This window comes from Stegodyphus dumicola, chromosome 6, assembly GCF_044657685.1.
Source record: "Stegodyphus dumicola isolate Sdum_Otavi_A_Nest chromosome 6, ASM4465768v1".
Lineage (NCBI taxonomy): Eukaryota > Metazoa > Arthropoda > Arachnida > Araneae > Eresidae > Stegodyphus > Stegodyphus dumicola.
This window is the reverse complement of record NC_140773.1, coordinates 45389132-45403728: the sequence shown is the minus strand read 5'-3', so window position 1 is coordinate 45403728 and position 14597 is coordinate 45389132. Positions and strand designations below refer to the sequence as shown.

The 14597-nt window shown below is 32.5% G+C and overlaps 1 protein-coding gene across 1 annotated transcript in view; it reads right to left on the bottom strand.

Annotated features, from left to right (window-relative positions):
* The window catches only part of amon (prohormone processing protease amontillado), a 454317-nt gene that overhangs the window by 131475 nt on the left and 308245 nt on the right, over window positions 1–14597 (bottom strand). Inside the window, exon 3 of the mRNA XM_085818272.1 lies at window positions 13342–13473. Within this exon, the coding sequence (XP_085674398.1) occupies window positions 13342–13473 (132 nt within the window). The remainder of the gene's footprint in view (window positions 1–13341; window positions 13474–14597) is intronic.

The following is a 14597-nucleotide window of genomic DNA, read 5'->3' as shown; positions in this document are numbered from 1 at the left end:
ATCAGACGCGTCGAAAAGGAAGACAATAAAACAGACTGGCATGCCCAGATTTAGGAATATCCATATTGCATATTTATGTCAGACTTTGAAAGTCTGAATCTCGGATGATTATAACATTTCTATCACGGAAAAGCAAAAAAAGGAAAGAGAATAATATCATTTTCACTGAAGTCTCGTACTGTTGTCGTCAAAATGCATCGTCTGCGAATGTGATTTTGACATTCGAAGGATAAGGAGGAGAAAAAGAAATGATTCGGTCGCACATGGTAGCATCCCACCATCATAAATATTTCTTCCGGTGTCTGACCTTAGGAAAAGAAAAATATTTATATTTCACGCTTCTCTATCGGACGAATATTAGTTTTCGAAAAAGATTCTTTAAAGTCGCTTGGATATTTATTTCACGACTTTGGATTCTTCGGTAGTCAAAGGAGTGGCAGCTTCAAAAGAATTTTTTTTCCAAGGAATTTCATTCATCGTCTAGAAAAATCTTGCATTAAAGCTGCATTTTATTTTATATTTCACGCTCATTGTTACAAATTCTTTGAATCAGGTTGTATTTTTTCATATGCATTATTATAATACTGTTTGTACTGTTTTTATTTATTTCTAACATTTTTTGTAAGAACAAGCTGAAGTACACGGTATTTTGCGGGCTTTACACAGAGTGAAGAAGCTTCATTTAGGAACATGGGTTGGTTCGGCAGGTTTTTAGAAGTCTCAGACAGTGAATTTTCTCTTATTTTGGTTCAGGGTAAAATGTGCAAATTTTACTAAGCTAAAATAAAACTCTCGCTTTTATTTAAATAGAAAACAAATATAATATTTACTACACCTTTAATCGAAAAGCTTGAGAGTACGGAATGACGGATGACAGAGCCAAAAAACGCAGAAAGAAAACTGATGACCAATAAAAAGTAAGAATGAGTGAACACGCTGTTCTGCTCAGATAATCAGGACTGAGGGTGTCTCATGTTAATTAATCAGTTATAATTTCTGTCTTTACTGTAACTTCTATTTTCCTTAATTCTCATCAGAATTCAAATTGATTGTGAGTATTTAAGCTGAAGTGTTTGGATATTGAAAGAGTTTCTGGAGAGAGTGTTTCTGGCTTTCTCGTGCTATGTGGTTATTTTCTGCCATTTCTAGTTGCTGTAATTATTTAGCCTTGTGGTTCCCTCTCCGCCGATGTTTTAAATCTGACACGTTGGCAAATTACTGAGCCAGCTTCTAGTTTAGTATTTAATCGCCTACTCTCTGATTATCGGTCAACGTTTAATGTAAATTTGACTGTTATATTTATTTGAATCACCACGAGTTGTGGTAATTGTAACATTACAGCGTCTCATTATGTTCCAAGTTTTGTAAGATTTTGTCATTTATCTGAGACATAGCAACAACTCTCTTCACGTCTCTTAGGGCTATAGGACAAAAAATTAGCTTTACCAGATCAAGTATGTCCTATAATTACGAAGGAAAATAACTGTTAAAAGTTGCGAAGCAAACTTATCAGAGAGAAAATACACTGTTACTTTGTTTAACAAGTGTATATAAAAAGGAACAAGCAAGGATTAAATACCATTCCCTGTAGCACACGACAGTATAAGAAAATAAGATAAAAATTCTGTTTACGTAAAGAATCTTGGTACATATTTGGAAAAATATTCAATTATCTGTACCTAGTAAAATACTGTTAAAATATACCTTATATTGCATAGTTCCACTAGCACTTTGACTAATTGCTAGGTATTAAGAAATCATTGAATTTTTTTACGACAATTGCTGTTTGGACAGAATGCGGAAACTTAAAATATAAATCTAAGTTTAAATGATATTGAAGTACATTTGCGGAAAGCATTCCATTGAAACCAGATACCATATTCCTTGTGAAATCAGAACCATGAAATAACAGTAATGTACTGATATTTTTACATATCGACTGATTTTGGAAGAAAATACAGTTTAATATTGTTACCATTTCAAGGTAGTGTTACGAATTTGGTATTTAAAAAGCTAATGTTAGTTCAATTATAAATTAAATGGTTTTATTTCTCTCGCAGTGCAGCGCGTGACGAATATTAAAAGAAAGCTAAGCCGGAAAATTGAAAATACAAGAGCGCGTGCATTAAATAAATAAATATCTCTTTTTGATTTCGAGAAAGTACTGGAAAATTCTAGCGCGTGATTTTAAAATCTTATAAAAGGAGGAAAACATCTCAGTTCGTAGTAGTTGCTTAGTTTCTTGTTGTTTAGAAAACTGCTCTTGTTGATTGTAGCGAATTCGCGGATTAGCGTTCTTTAGCTGTTTTGAATTGCGTTCTATTGGACATTTGAGTTGTTAAAAGATAACTACTGTGAGATATTGTAATACTGCATGATAATTTGAGAAAATTTAAGCATTTTTGTTGTGATAATAATAAATTTTTGTTCATTTTTTTCCTCGGACTTGTGCATTCATTTCATAACGAACCCGTACTCACGCAACAGTATTTTTTCAAATATCTTTTATTAATTCTGAGCAATAAAATTTCATCACAGTCAAACGAATTTGTAAAAATCAGGGTTCGAAGCCGTAGGACATGAAACAAAACTTTATTCTCTAAATCTTTTGTACAAAACTGCAGGAATAATTCAGAGGTTTGGAAAAGAGATCTTGGTTATATAGAACTAAAGAATGTTAAATATGCCCCCTTTGGGAATTTTATTTCCTATGGATTGAATATACATCACCATCAATATCAGAGTATATGAAAAAGGCTTCTGGAGTTAACATCTTCCACATGGTGTAATCAAAATAAATGGAATATTGCACGAATGGAAGTCGGAAGTGTCGTTGTCATCAGGTCAGGATGACGTAACAATACAATTTCCTTTTCAAAATCAAAAGAACGGATTTTTCTGGGATATGCATATAGCGTTTTCTAGATTCGGATTGGCATAGAGAAGCACAACCAAATTGCGCCTAGTAGATAATAGGTGTGGTGTCTTTAATTATGGTAAAGCACACTAGGGTATCTGCCTAAGGGGAGGGATGCCTTCGTGGAGGGAACTGTACTCATGGGGACAACCATGAAAACGCTCATGCAGCCAGCCCGTTCGCGGGATTCGAACCTCGGACCGAATTACCAGTGTTCAGCGACTTTACCGCTCGGCCGCTGGTGGTGTAGTAGATAATAGAGGACCATCCTACATAGTTTCTTAATTTGTTGCCAACAAAATTTTATTTATATCCTTTTTATCTCATTGAATCTCAAGGACAGAGTTTAGAGATTGTTATCATTTTCAGTGAGATAAATTATCTTAAAGAATTAATGAAGAATTGATTTCAGAAGAACATCAAACATCTGTTGAGTACAGGTAAAAATGTGTAACTTCTAAAAGTGACAGTTAGGAAGAAATTATAAGAAAAATTATTTTACTTCAAAAATTGTTTTCGCTGAAATAAAGAAGGAAGAAGTCTCGAAAGTTTTTGAAGCTTACTTTTAAAATGTCATTCCGTTTAGTAGCATAAATTTGGTCTTAAAAATGTAGCGTTCAAAATAGACGCACAAGATAGTTACAGCTGCAATTAAAATTCAATGTATAACCAAGCAAGTGGCACTCAAGATAGGAAACATCCATCATATCCTTCCATTAGCAGTGGCAGGCGGCTAAAAATGCCTTGTTCGTTTATCAAATATTGTTTTACATATTTTTTTAGGATGAAGCATACTATATTGAAGACTTTTATAAATTTTTGATTCATTAAAAAATGGAAACCCTACAAAATGTCAAGGATTTGAAAATGTAAAATAGAAGTAGTGATGGATTTTGCAAACTTCTGCATAAAGTCGTAAGTCATATTCTCTAATTTTTCAGAAACTAGCCGCTCGTGCTCGTTTATCTAGCACGAGAAATCACAAAGCGAGAAAAGGTATTAAGATTAAAAATAAAAATATGAAGGATTTTTTAGATTTTTATATCACGCCCAAAGGGTTGTTTTTTTCATTCCCACTTTCATAAACATTTCGAGAGCATTTGGGCTAACGCTCCTTTGGGCTAAAAATATTTAAAAACGGCGTTTTGAAATCGTGAGTTTCTTAATTAAACATTTGTTAAAAATTAAAAAAATATGAAACAGATGAAAAAAAACAAATTTTAAATTCAAGATTCGGACTTCCTGATGTTTATATTCGTGTGGAAGACTACGTTATTCAAATTTTGATGGCTCTAGGTACCATCGTTTTTCACAGTGTAAAAAATATATGCAGATTCTTCATTATTTAATTTCTTTAACTATAATACAGGGCGATAATATTTGGTGGCAACAATTTGAAAAGTAATACAGCCGTTTACAGTCATTCGACGCCAAATGCCGTTTCGAGACTAATAGCCCTTCTGGACAACTGTCCCTTTGGGCTAAAAAATGCTTTACTTTTGGTTTAATGTTAAATAGATACCGTGTCTGAAAAATAAGAACAAGATTAATACTATTACTGAAAAGTAAAGAAATAATTAATAAATATGTACATTCAGAAAACTATGAGAACACTGACTATAGTAGCACATTAAACACCCAAATTCGCTTGTAAACGGAGCATAGTGTTCCCAAATTCTAAAACACAAATGTTTTTAAACCCAACGTAATGTTGGGCATTGTTCGGTGTCTGAAAGAGTATTGCTTGGCAGAATTGTTTTACGCCAAGCAGAGTTTGGCTTTAGTGTAACCCTAAAGTTATTTCGTTTTTGCCTTATTAGTATGTATGATTTCTGACTTGATGTAAGAGCATATGGTTGCTCGCTTTTAGTTAAGTTACTTAGGTAACTGTAAGCACATGCGTGTGCTAGTATTCAATAATGTTGTTTTTGTTAAAATAAATTTGTTATTGTTAATATTACAGTCCACTTACTGAAGTCAAGTTTCATTAAATAAGTTTGAGCTATCTTCGGCAGGAACAGGCATTATAATTAAAAATGCACAATTTTCGCATTTGCGAAGCAGATATGAATAAATGCGAAGTTGTGTTTGCGATTAGATGCGAAATACTATTTAAAACCTTTTGAACAAAAACTAATGACTCAAAAATAGTTCTTTCAATAAGCGTAATGCTTTTTAAAAGAATTAGCGTTTTGTTTGGAATATGCATCTCTTACATGCACATGTTCACTTGCTTTGCGTCAGTCATCTCACTTATCCCGTTGAGTTGTGTTATAAACTACGGAATAAGCAGAGTTTCTTTCCCCCTTTTTATAAGAATATATATTTAAATTTATTTTATTAAAATAATAATTTATTAATTATTATTTTAATTTAAATTAAAAATATAACTAGATTTTTTATCAGGATGGGTCCTCATAAAAAGAAAACCGTTGGAAGAATAAACATTAGGTCATTAGAATATGACAAAGCTAGCCAGAGCTATCTGCCTAAGGGAAGTGACGCCTTCATGGGAGACTTTCTGCAGGAAACGTGTGTTCACTTTGCACATGGAAAGAAAGACGAAAACCTTTTATGAACCAATCCGTCCACCTTGGCTAGAACTACCAGTATTTAGGCTGTCTTTGCATTCGACCGCTAGTCGGGCCGTGACAGTAAAATAGAGTTTTCAAAAGAGGGTTTGTATTTTTATGACACACATACCATTATGTGTCAACATTGTAAGGTTAACCATTGTATCTTCGACAGTACTGGAACCCCCGAAAGTTACCTGATGTACTGTCTACCAACATCCAGCCACTGTCTCAGATCTTCAGACAATAGAAATGACAGAACCCAGTAACAACACTATCAACAAAACGTATAAAAGTATCAAACAAAAGGCACTCATCACATAAATTAAGTCTACCTGAACATTCTTGTAGCACACGAGCCTGGAATTGTATGAATTTCACTTTTTACGCGCTTGTACAGTAGACCCCCAATAGCTTTGTTAATTTTTTTTAACATCACATCCATTATTACTCTGTACAGTCATAAAGTGATTTTGAAGCAGGAGACGTGAAAAATGTGCAGTGCCTTCGCAGGGACTTGAACCTGAGCATCTCGAATACGCACAGAATGTGCTACCGTTACACGACGAAGGTGTGCTGGAAGGAGGGAGAAAACACCTTGTAACTTCTTTGCATTTCTTGTCAAACCACAATGTGAAGCGGATTCTAGCATAGAGGGAAGCTTGGGACTTAACCTAATCATACTGTCAAATATTAATACGTACTGTGGCCCAGTCTTCCGTTACCTGTTACTTATAGTAGGGCAGGAAAAGAGATATTCTAACGAAACATATGCTTAATGCTAGTCATTAAACGAAGAAAAATGCATTCAGCCCAGGCCGACACGGGATTAAGCAGAAGACTACAGTTGTTAACAGGTTTCGAGTAAAAAACGTAACAAATGGGGAAAAGTGACTTGTTGAGAGTACGTAAACATGTGTTCTCAAGCCAATACTCCGCTGGTATACCCAGATATACAGTATCACCCATGTATATATTGTATGAAGTAAGTTAGTAAAGGCTAAGTTCACATGATGTTCCTTCTGAAGATAATTTGAGGCGTTAGTATATACACCACTTAGTGTATATTCCACGAAAAGAAGCAATAATAGAACATTTAAAATATTAATTCAGTGCTAAGTGACAGATTAAACATGTGATTAATTCTTTTTTCCATATTACTGCAGTGTATTTGATTACAGAATAGTAATATGTATTTCTTTTTGCTTATTAGTGGTTTTTTATTTTAAATTTAAATTCATTTATTATTATTATCATTTTGAGAATAAATTTGATTTTTACCTTTTTTATTTTTGTGAAATTTCCGTTCTTTTAAGGTATAAATTACGTATTTTTAATTGTAATCTTTCATTTTGAATGACGTCACATACACATATTTCTCTCAGCCACTGATAAATGCTTCTCGAAAGGACTGGTATTCTGTCAAATTGAAAAATTTATTAAAAAGAAATCTCAATAAATTTTACTGCAAAATCATTAAAAACTCAATTTGTAAAAATAAATATTATTAAGCAAAATTCATAAAAATAGAAATATCTCAGCTTTAAGATGGGTATATGTACTATATATATATCGCTGTTATTGGATTTTTATAATCGTCAATTGAAAAATGATTTTTGAAAATTTGTGAGCTTTTTAAAAGCAAAACCGCAAAACTAATATTAGTGAAATAGAGATGGAATACATTTTGTTTGAAAGAAAAATGTGTGTAGTTTATGATAATATAAAATTTGAAGCTTTGGAGTTATAAAATACAGTGTATGGTAGGGGAGGAAAAGTAAAATATCGCTAATTTAGCAGAAAACCTGAAAAAAATTCGTAATTTACAGTTCGGCTTCAAAGTGAATAACAGGACTACGTGGATTTAAAATTTGGTATCTTTCCCACAGTGAGATGAACTCATTGACCAATTCTTTATTGCTCAATAACAGGATTGCGTTTGTAATTATCATAGCAAGATTACAATTCTTCATTTTAATCTGTAACAACGGCTGAGTTTGTATAATTTGAAAAGAAATACAAATATTTTTCCAAAGATTTACAAATAAGCGATAAAAAACCATTACCGTCACAATAATTCTTAATCTGGAAACCTACTTTAAAACAGATTGTACAGCAATGGTATAGAAAGAGAAAAACATATTTTCTATATGAATTGTAACTTAAGTATTTGTTTACACAGAACAAACTGCCGAAATGCTCGAAGCAAACGCAGAAACATTTTAATATGCCATTATAAGAATGTATTCAAATATTTATAGAGACTCAGAAAATATTTTTTATTCTTTATGAATGGATCCAAATCCCACAGTTATTGATATTTTTTCATGCATCATTAGCTTTTCATAGAGATGTTCTCGAATAACCACAGCAGAATATTTGAAGTTTTTCCGCGGTATATGAATTCGCCTCTCATATTCAGAGCTCTGCCATTTGCATTTATGTTTCCAGTTTGGGAGATAACAAGAGTTCTAGAAAATATAAAAAAAGGGAAAAGCGTCGTTTTCTTTCAAGTACAGCTTTTTCTACCGAAGGGCTGTCATTTCCACGACTACGCAGAAAAGCAGCTTAAACCTTATTTTCATTTCGCTCAACAAAGAAAGATTTGGTTGGTATCATCAAAATTTCGTAAATCCACAGAAGTTTAAATAGAACGCAGAAAGAAATGGAATTTGTTACATTTTATGCCATTTCAATGAATAAAATATTCTTCGTTCACTCTGGGTAGGGAACAAGATTTTATAAGCAAGAATTTCAAAGATATTCGACTTTAAATAAATGAGAATATTTTTCAGCTTAGGCATTGATTTTTTAGATGAAACGTTTGCGAGTGTTTTCGCATAAATACAAGTTCTATGACATCGTAACACAATTTAATTAATAAAATTTAACGTTCGTTTTGTACATCATGCTTTCTCTTTGATTCAGAAAACGTTTAGCTTGTTCATTTCTTTCTTTTTAAAGGAAACAGTTTTTAAAAATAATGTCCACCCGTTGGAGGCTTTTAAATGTTTATTTATAAAAGAGGTCGACGACCTTTGCTGATAATTGTAAAAATTAGTAGGAATGGTGCATGTAAATCATTCTTTTTTTTATAAAGTAAATCATTAAGTTCCTGGAGTAAGAAATCTTAAGAAATTAACTTTCTCTAGAACTGAACTCGTGTTTTTCATGTGGAAGATGGGTGAGACAAACAATGCCCATACACTTCAATTTCGTGTATTCCCCATCTTAGAAGCGAATGAAAGAAGAGGTGATGCTCAGTCGGCTAAATAAGTTTGGTAAAGAAAAGTCGTTTATCATATTTCCTTATCAGAATCCAAACATTTAGGCAATTTTAAATATCAACTGTATCCTCTTGCCTGTAACTGATCCCGAATCTTCCAACTCTTAACTTTCATGAGGACGTCGGCAAACAACCATCAGCTACCTGCCGAAACTAACCTACTCACATACGTATTCAACACTTGATCGAGAGAGAGCTATAATTTAGAACAGATCTTTCCCTTTAATAGCTCGAAACAGCGTTCTACCTATTGACAGCAAGTTATTAATTTTACAAATCCATCTTGCGTCCATTTTTGTGTTATACATCCCTGTATGGACCTACTCTTGTCGTTCTAACGGAAAGAAACTCCAAACGGACTCGCCATGGCCAAACGGACAGAAAACGGCCCCCCAATGGTCAAACGGACAGATAACAGACTCGCCATGGCCTTCTACGCTAGATAAAAGACTCGCCATGGTATGTGCGAAACAGCAGAACTCACTAGGAACTCAAGTCAAATTACTAAGAACCTGTTATTACCGGCTTGATAACAACTTACTAACTAACTAAGTAAAAAGCTGACAGATAATCCTGCTGTCAAAATCTGTCACCATAATATGAACGATCCTCTGAAATGTAGCAGACCAATGTCACTTTTCAACACCAATAGTGATTAGTTCCTGTTTACGATCTCGTCTGCCTGTTATGTATGATTCTGCTGTAATATTTCTGCTCCATTTTCCCTCATTTTTCTGTATGTTTACTTCTAATTTATAAGATTTTATTTTGCAAGCTCAATTGTACCTTGATTTATTGTATGTCTTGTTTTTACTATCATCTTATTTAAAAGCACCAAAGTATTCGCTTCTTGCCTGTTAATTATAGTTACATGATTTATGCAAACACATCAGTTCGACGGCTTTCTAGAGTAACAGCTCTATTGCACTTCTAATTCTCAAAGTTATATGCAGCTTACTTATTAATCCTGCTAATCCATTCGTCGAAAATATAATAAATTTGAATTCAGATTATGTTTCTGGCACTGATTAGGAAAGTTCAACTCTATTGGAGTAGGGGTAAGATATCGCAACTAGGTATCCTGCTGTGCATACCGTTCCACGAAGGAGGAATTTTAAAATTTAGAACTTGTGGAACACGCCTCCGAATCAAAAAATCTCAGTGTGTTAAAATTCCCTTTACAATATATGCTAGTAACCAAGAAAAATTAGAAAAACCTTCACTTATTTCTTCAAATTGTGCATAATTATTGACAGTATATATGGATCAAGAACCATAACACTTGTCTCAAGAATAGCTAGAAAATCGAAGCAAATATTTTAAATATTCCTTTCCTAAAGCAAGCAGCTATAACGTCTTAGATAGTATCGCATGGGATAACAAATGAGAAATATACGGTTCGAATGGAGCTGTCAGTTGCCCTTTTCTCTATCATGGCCTTAGACCATTTTGGGATCAGACGAGGCAAATTCAGTATCGCGTGCTATAGCTTAGCCTCGCCTTTCCTAAAACATGAGAAATTCATCCGCAGATTTTAGTATTTATGATAACTTTTCAGTGTCAGAAATTTTATTATTTTTAGTTGCCTGAAACCAACAAAGCAAAAGTCAAACTACTAAATATACATCCTTATTTTCCTTTCTACTGAAAGCAGACTATTTAAATTTGTTCCATTAAATGAAATGGATTGAAAGTCTACTAGGATTTTGATTTATCATTTCGAGTTAAAATCAATGGCTTTCCTTTCCTTTCAATTTAACTTTCCCTAGAAATGAAGAAAATCCACTAAGATTAGTTTAATTCGAAACGTTTATTTAGCTTTCGATATTAAAAATGGTGACATTGGCGCATTAAGTTCCAGAAAAGTTAATTTTCTCACTGGGTTAATTGAGAATCTTAACAAAATTTCTATTTTCATTGCGACTCGAAATATTTACTTAAAAGCCTAATTTTTTTTATTTATTCAGCAATTGCTTTAATCTGGTTAGCATTCGAGCATTAAATGATTTTTCTGTGTTTAACTTCCTAAACCTTTGGATTAAACTAAATTAAATTTTTCTAGCTAAATTGATATTTAATTTCTTTCGGAAGCCATGTGCACAGCAATAAAAATGCAATCAACATATTTTACCTTCAAATTAGTATACTTTAAAATGAATTGAGATAAGCATAAATATATCGTGCAAAAGGAAAAACGGGATTTTGGTGAAAGCACCTAAGCTAAAGCGCACGATCTAAAAGCAACTCACGAACTGGAATTTGGTTTAACAAAATGAAATATTTTTTTATTTTTCCTTACTGGCCACAGTACAATAATAACGCATCCTGTTTTTTAGTTATGTACCGCTAATTAGAAAGCACTGAGCATTAACGTCATTTCGAAAATATTTTTCACACTATTTATGTATCAAGATATACATGCCTTTAAAACACATTGCATCCCTGAATTATCAAATGTGAGGGATAATCATAATCAATTTTATGCAATCTAAGCACAGAGTTTTAGATCTGTAGATCTCTTTGCATTAAAAGTGGCAGAAGCCAATAACTCTAACAATGCTTTTATTCTTTCAGCCTCCAATGATGCCTAACGGAGCACCTCCAAAATTTTATGATTCATCAGAAGATTATTAATTTTGTTGCCTGAGGTACCTTATTGTGGGTGTTTTAGAAGATCAACGCCAAAAGAATTTTTTTGTTTTCTGGAATGTTCCTAATTCCATAATTTTTGAAATGAAAGGCAACAACGGCTGCAATACATAATCTTATAGAAATGTGCCTACTCGCTGAAAAGTGTTATGAGCAATGACTGTTATATGTGAAAGGTAACGGAGTTAGAAACGGAAATCTGTAGAGAAGGGGAAAATTTTCAGTCACATTTCCCTTTTATTGTCTTGCACGAAGTGCAGGAATTATTGTAATCGCGAAAAATTGTGATTATCGGATTTTAACAGAAATATGAATTTTGACTCCTCCCGAATCCATTTTCACTTTTTCTGCGTGATATCTATGTCTGTACATACGACAGATTAAAGGACTTCTACAACGTATTGTAAAATGGATTCAAAATGGACCTTTTTCGTGATGTATCGTAATTCAAAAACGATCAGCCGTACAATGTTGAAATTTGCCTAGGAGACTGCTATAACATATAGTTGTGCACCTCCCTTTTTATTGCAATCGATAGCACAATATATATATCCACTCCGTTTACCAAGCTTAAAATGCTTATCCGATCTTTATTCTCGCAATCGTTGGTCGTAACCATATAATTCCGATCACAGAGGTGTTTTAAATAATGAAAATATTCATGTTTTTTCATTTCAAATTAAAAAAAATTATTTTGGAGAAATAAGAAACTCTAAATTTTTAATGCAGTTTGCCGGTTCTCATACTTACACTTGGGAAATATTTATACTCGTTATCAAAAATGGAAAAACAAAATGTTTGACTGCCGTAGACAAAAATTGACAGGCATATATGATCAGCAGAATTACTTCGCTTCGGAGAAAAACAAATCTCGTAATTAGAAGTTACATTTAATGAACCTGACTTAAATTTCTTTAAACTTCTTTTTTGAATCTGCTAATTACATTCCCATTTAAACTGAGCTTTATGTGAATAATGAATCATAATGAGACTGAATAAAGGGCAAATTAAGATTAATTGGTTAAAAATTTACAATAAACTACTACAGTTTAGTTTAGCCTTTAAGTATTTTACTTATAAGCATTCCCTTCTTTTAATAAGGGTGGCTTTGTTATAAATGTGCACACACCCTCATGAAGTTTTCTTTTTTCAAGTTAGAAATTGATATTCATAAGGGTGTGTGCTTTAAAACTTAGTGAGAACAGATTAGTTTAATAAATTAAAATAATATTCTTAATTAAAAAAGAAGTATAGAATAAATTGCTGGTTCTATACATTAAAAAGACTTATAATTTTGTATTATTGGCGTAATTTTGTATTTATTCATTTCACCCTCTAGGTAATATAAAGACATATTAATTGTTTTTAAAATCAGAATTCTAGTTTTTGTTTTGAAACCTGCAGTTCACTATTTCAGTATTGTATGATGTTTTAGTATGAAGAATCAAGCCTTAGAAATTTAATATTTGTGGTGTTAACTGACAAACACATGCTCAGTTTTAATATGATCATGTTGGCATTAGTTACTGCGTGAGTTTTGCTACCATTTTACTTTCGCTAGCAATATAATTCTATCCACATGGAGTCGTGTATAACGAGTATTATATTAGAACTCTAAAAAATTACTAGAAATTAATTATAGTTGTTAAAATAAATTGCCCTTGTTAAAGCATTTCGTAGAAAATATGACGTGATAATGAAATCGTTTTTCAAACGACGGTACGGTATAAGAATTCTTTTCATAGAATGCACAAATAATTGAATAGAAACCTCTCATAAAAATAACCTTTGAAGAAGCAAATAGGTTTTATTGTACTAAAAAATGGAACAGCACAGTGCCTCTTCTTCCTAAAACTGTCTAGATGAACTTCTACTAAATATTTGTTTGTGAGTTTAATAAATATAATAATACTTACCAAATACCACTGATAAGGGAAATAAGGATCAGTTGGCTGTGATAATAAAGGAGTCATTTCTTCCCTCAAACGGAGTTGCTTGTAACCTCTCTTCACACGCTTAAATCCTGTCTGTTGATAAGCTCTTGCCACCTAGAATGAATAAAAAGAAAGAATTACATTAATTGTAAAACATCTTCTGGATATTTTAAATACGTAGTCTTAAAGGATAATAATTTCATAATTTTTTTTTAATATTAGAAACGTCTTTGGTGAACTCATTTTGATTCTTACGTGATGTTACAGATATTTTATTACTGATGTTAGGCCACACGACATTAAATCTTTCATTTTCCTACCAAATTACGGTATTTATACATAATCAACGTAATAAAGTAAGATATTTAATAGATTATAGTCTTATGTTGTCAACGCACTCGAGGGCTGTCTTACTGAGAAAGAATCACGGAGGAGCTTTTAAAGGTAACTGGCCCAAAATTCAAATTAGTCATGAGAAAGACACGAATAATGAGGAGTTAATTGAATATTTGAAAATACATGTATTTTACTGTATTTTCAAATGTGCTATGTTAAAAACATCTGGGAGACTCTTAACTGGGAAATTTTTCACAGATCAGTTTACACAAGAATTGCTGGATGAAAGATCTAGTATGTCAAATTATAAGAAATATAAAGAATTTATATAAAGAATTGTTGATTATGAAAATGTTATAATAAAAGCCTTTTCCTAAGAAATAAGTAATTCGGTATTTGTGAATGCCTACAAGCACGTAAATTTAAGTGTAAATAATACTCAGTCATTTTCCAGTTTATTTACAATAATTGAATTGAATTTAGTTTTGTGCTATACTGGAACTCATCTTTCAGAGAAGTTAAGGGTAAAGGGTAGCAAAGACTAACCCTTTGTCACATTTTGAGCTGAATAATAGATGTTAGGATCAATGTCCAATCATCTGATTCTTGAAATCGTGCGTCCTATACAATTGAAGGAAAACGTTTCATACTATACAGGTCTGAAACCAGAAAGTGGCGATTATTTTAAAGTTATTATTATATTATTCATTTTTGCCCAACCTGTCTATTTTAAGGTGTTCGTGTGAAGCCACTAAGATGATGCTTCTCTCAGTTCTGTCATGAACAGATAGAATACGACATTGGTAGGATTCTGTAAGAGAACTGTTGACAGCTTCAATAAATAGAATTTAGAGTCGAGTAGATCCTTAAAGTTAAGCTAGTAAACCACTCTTTCAGAGTAC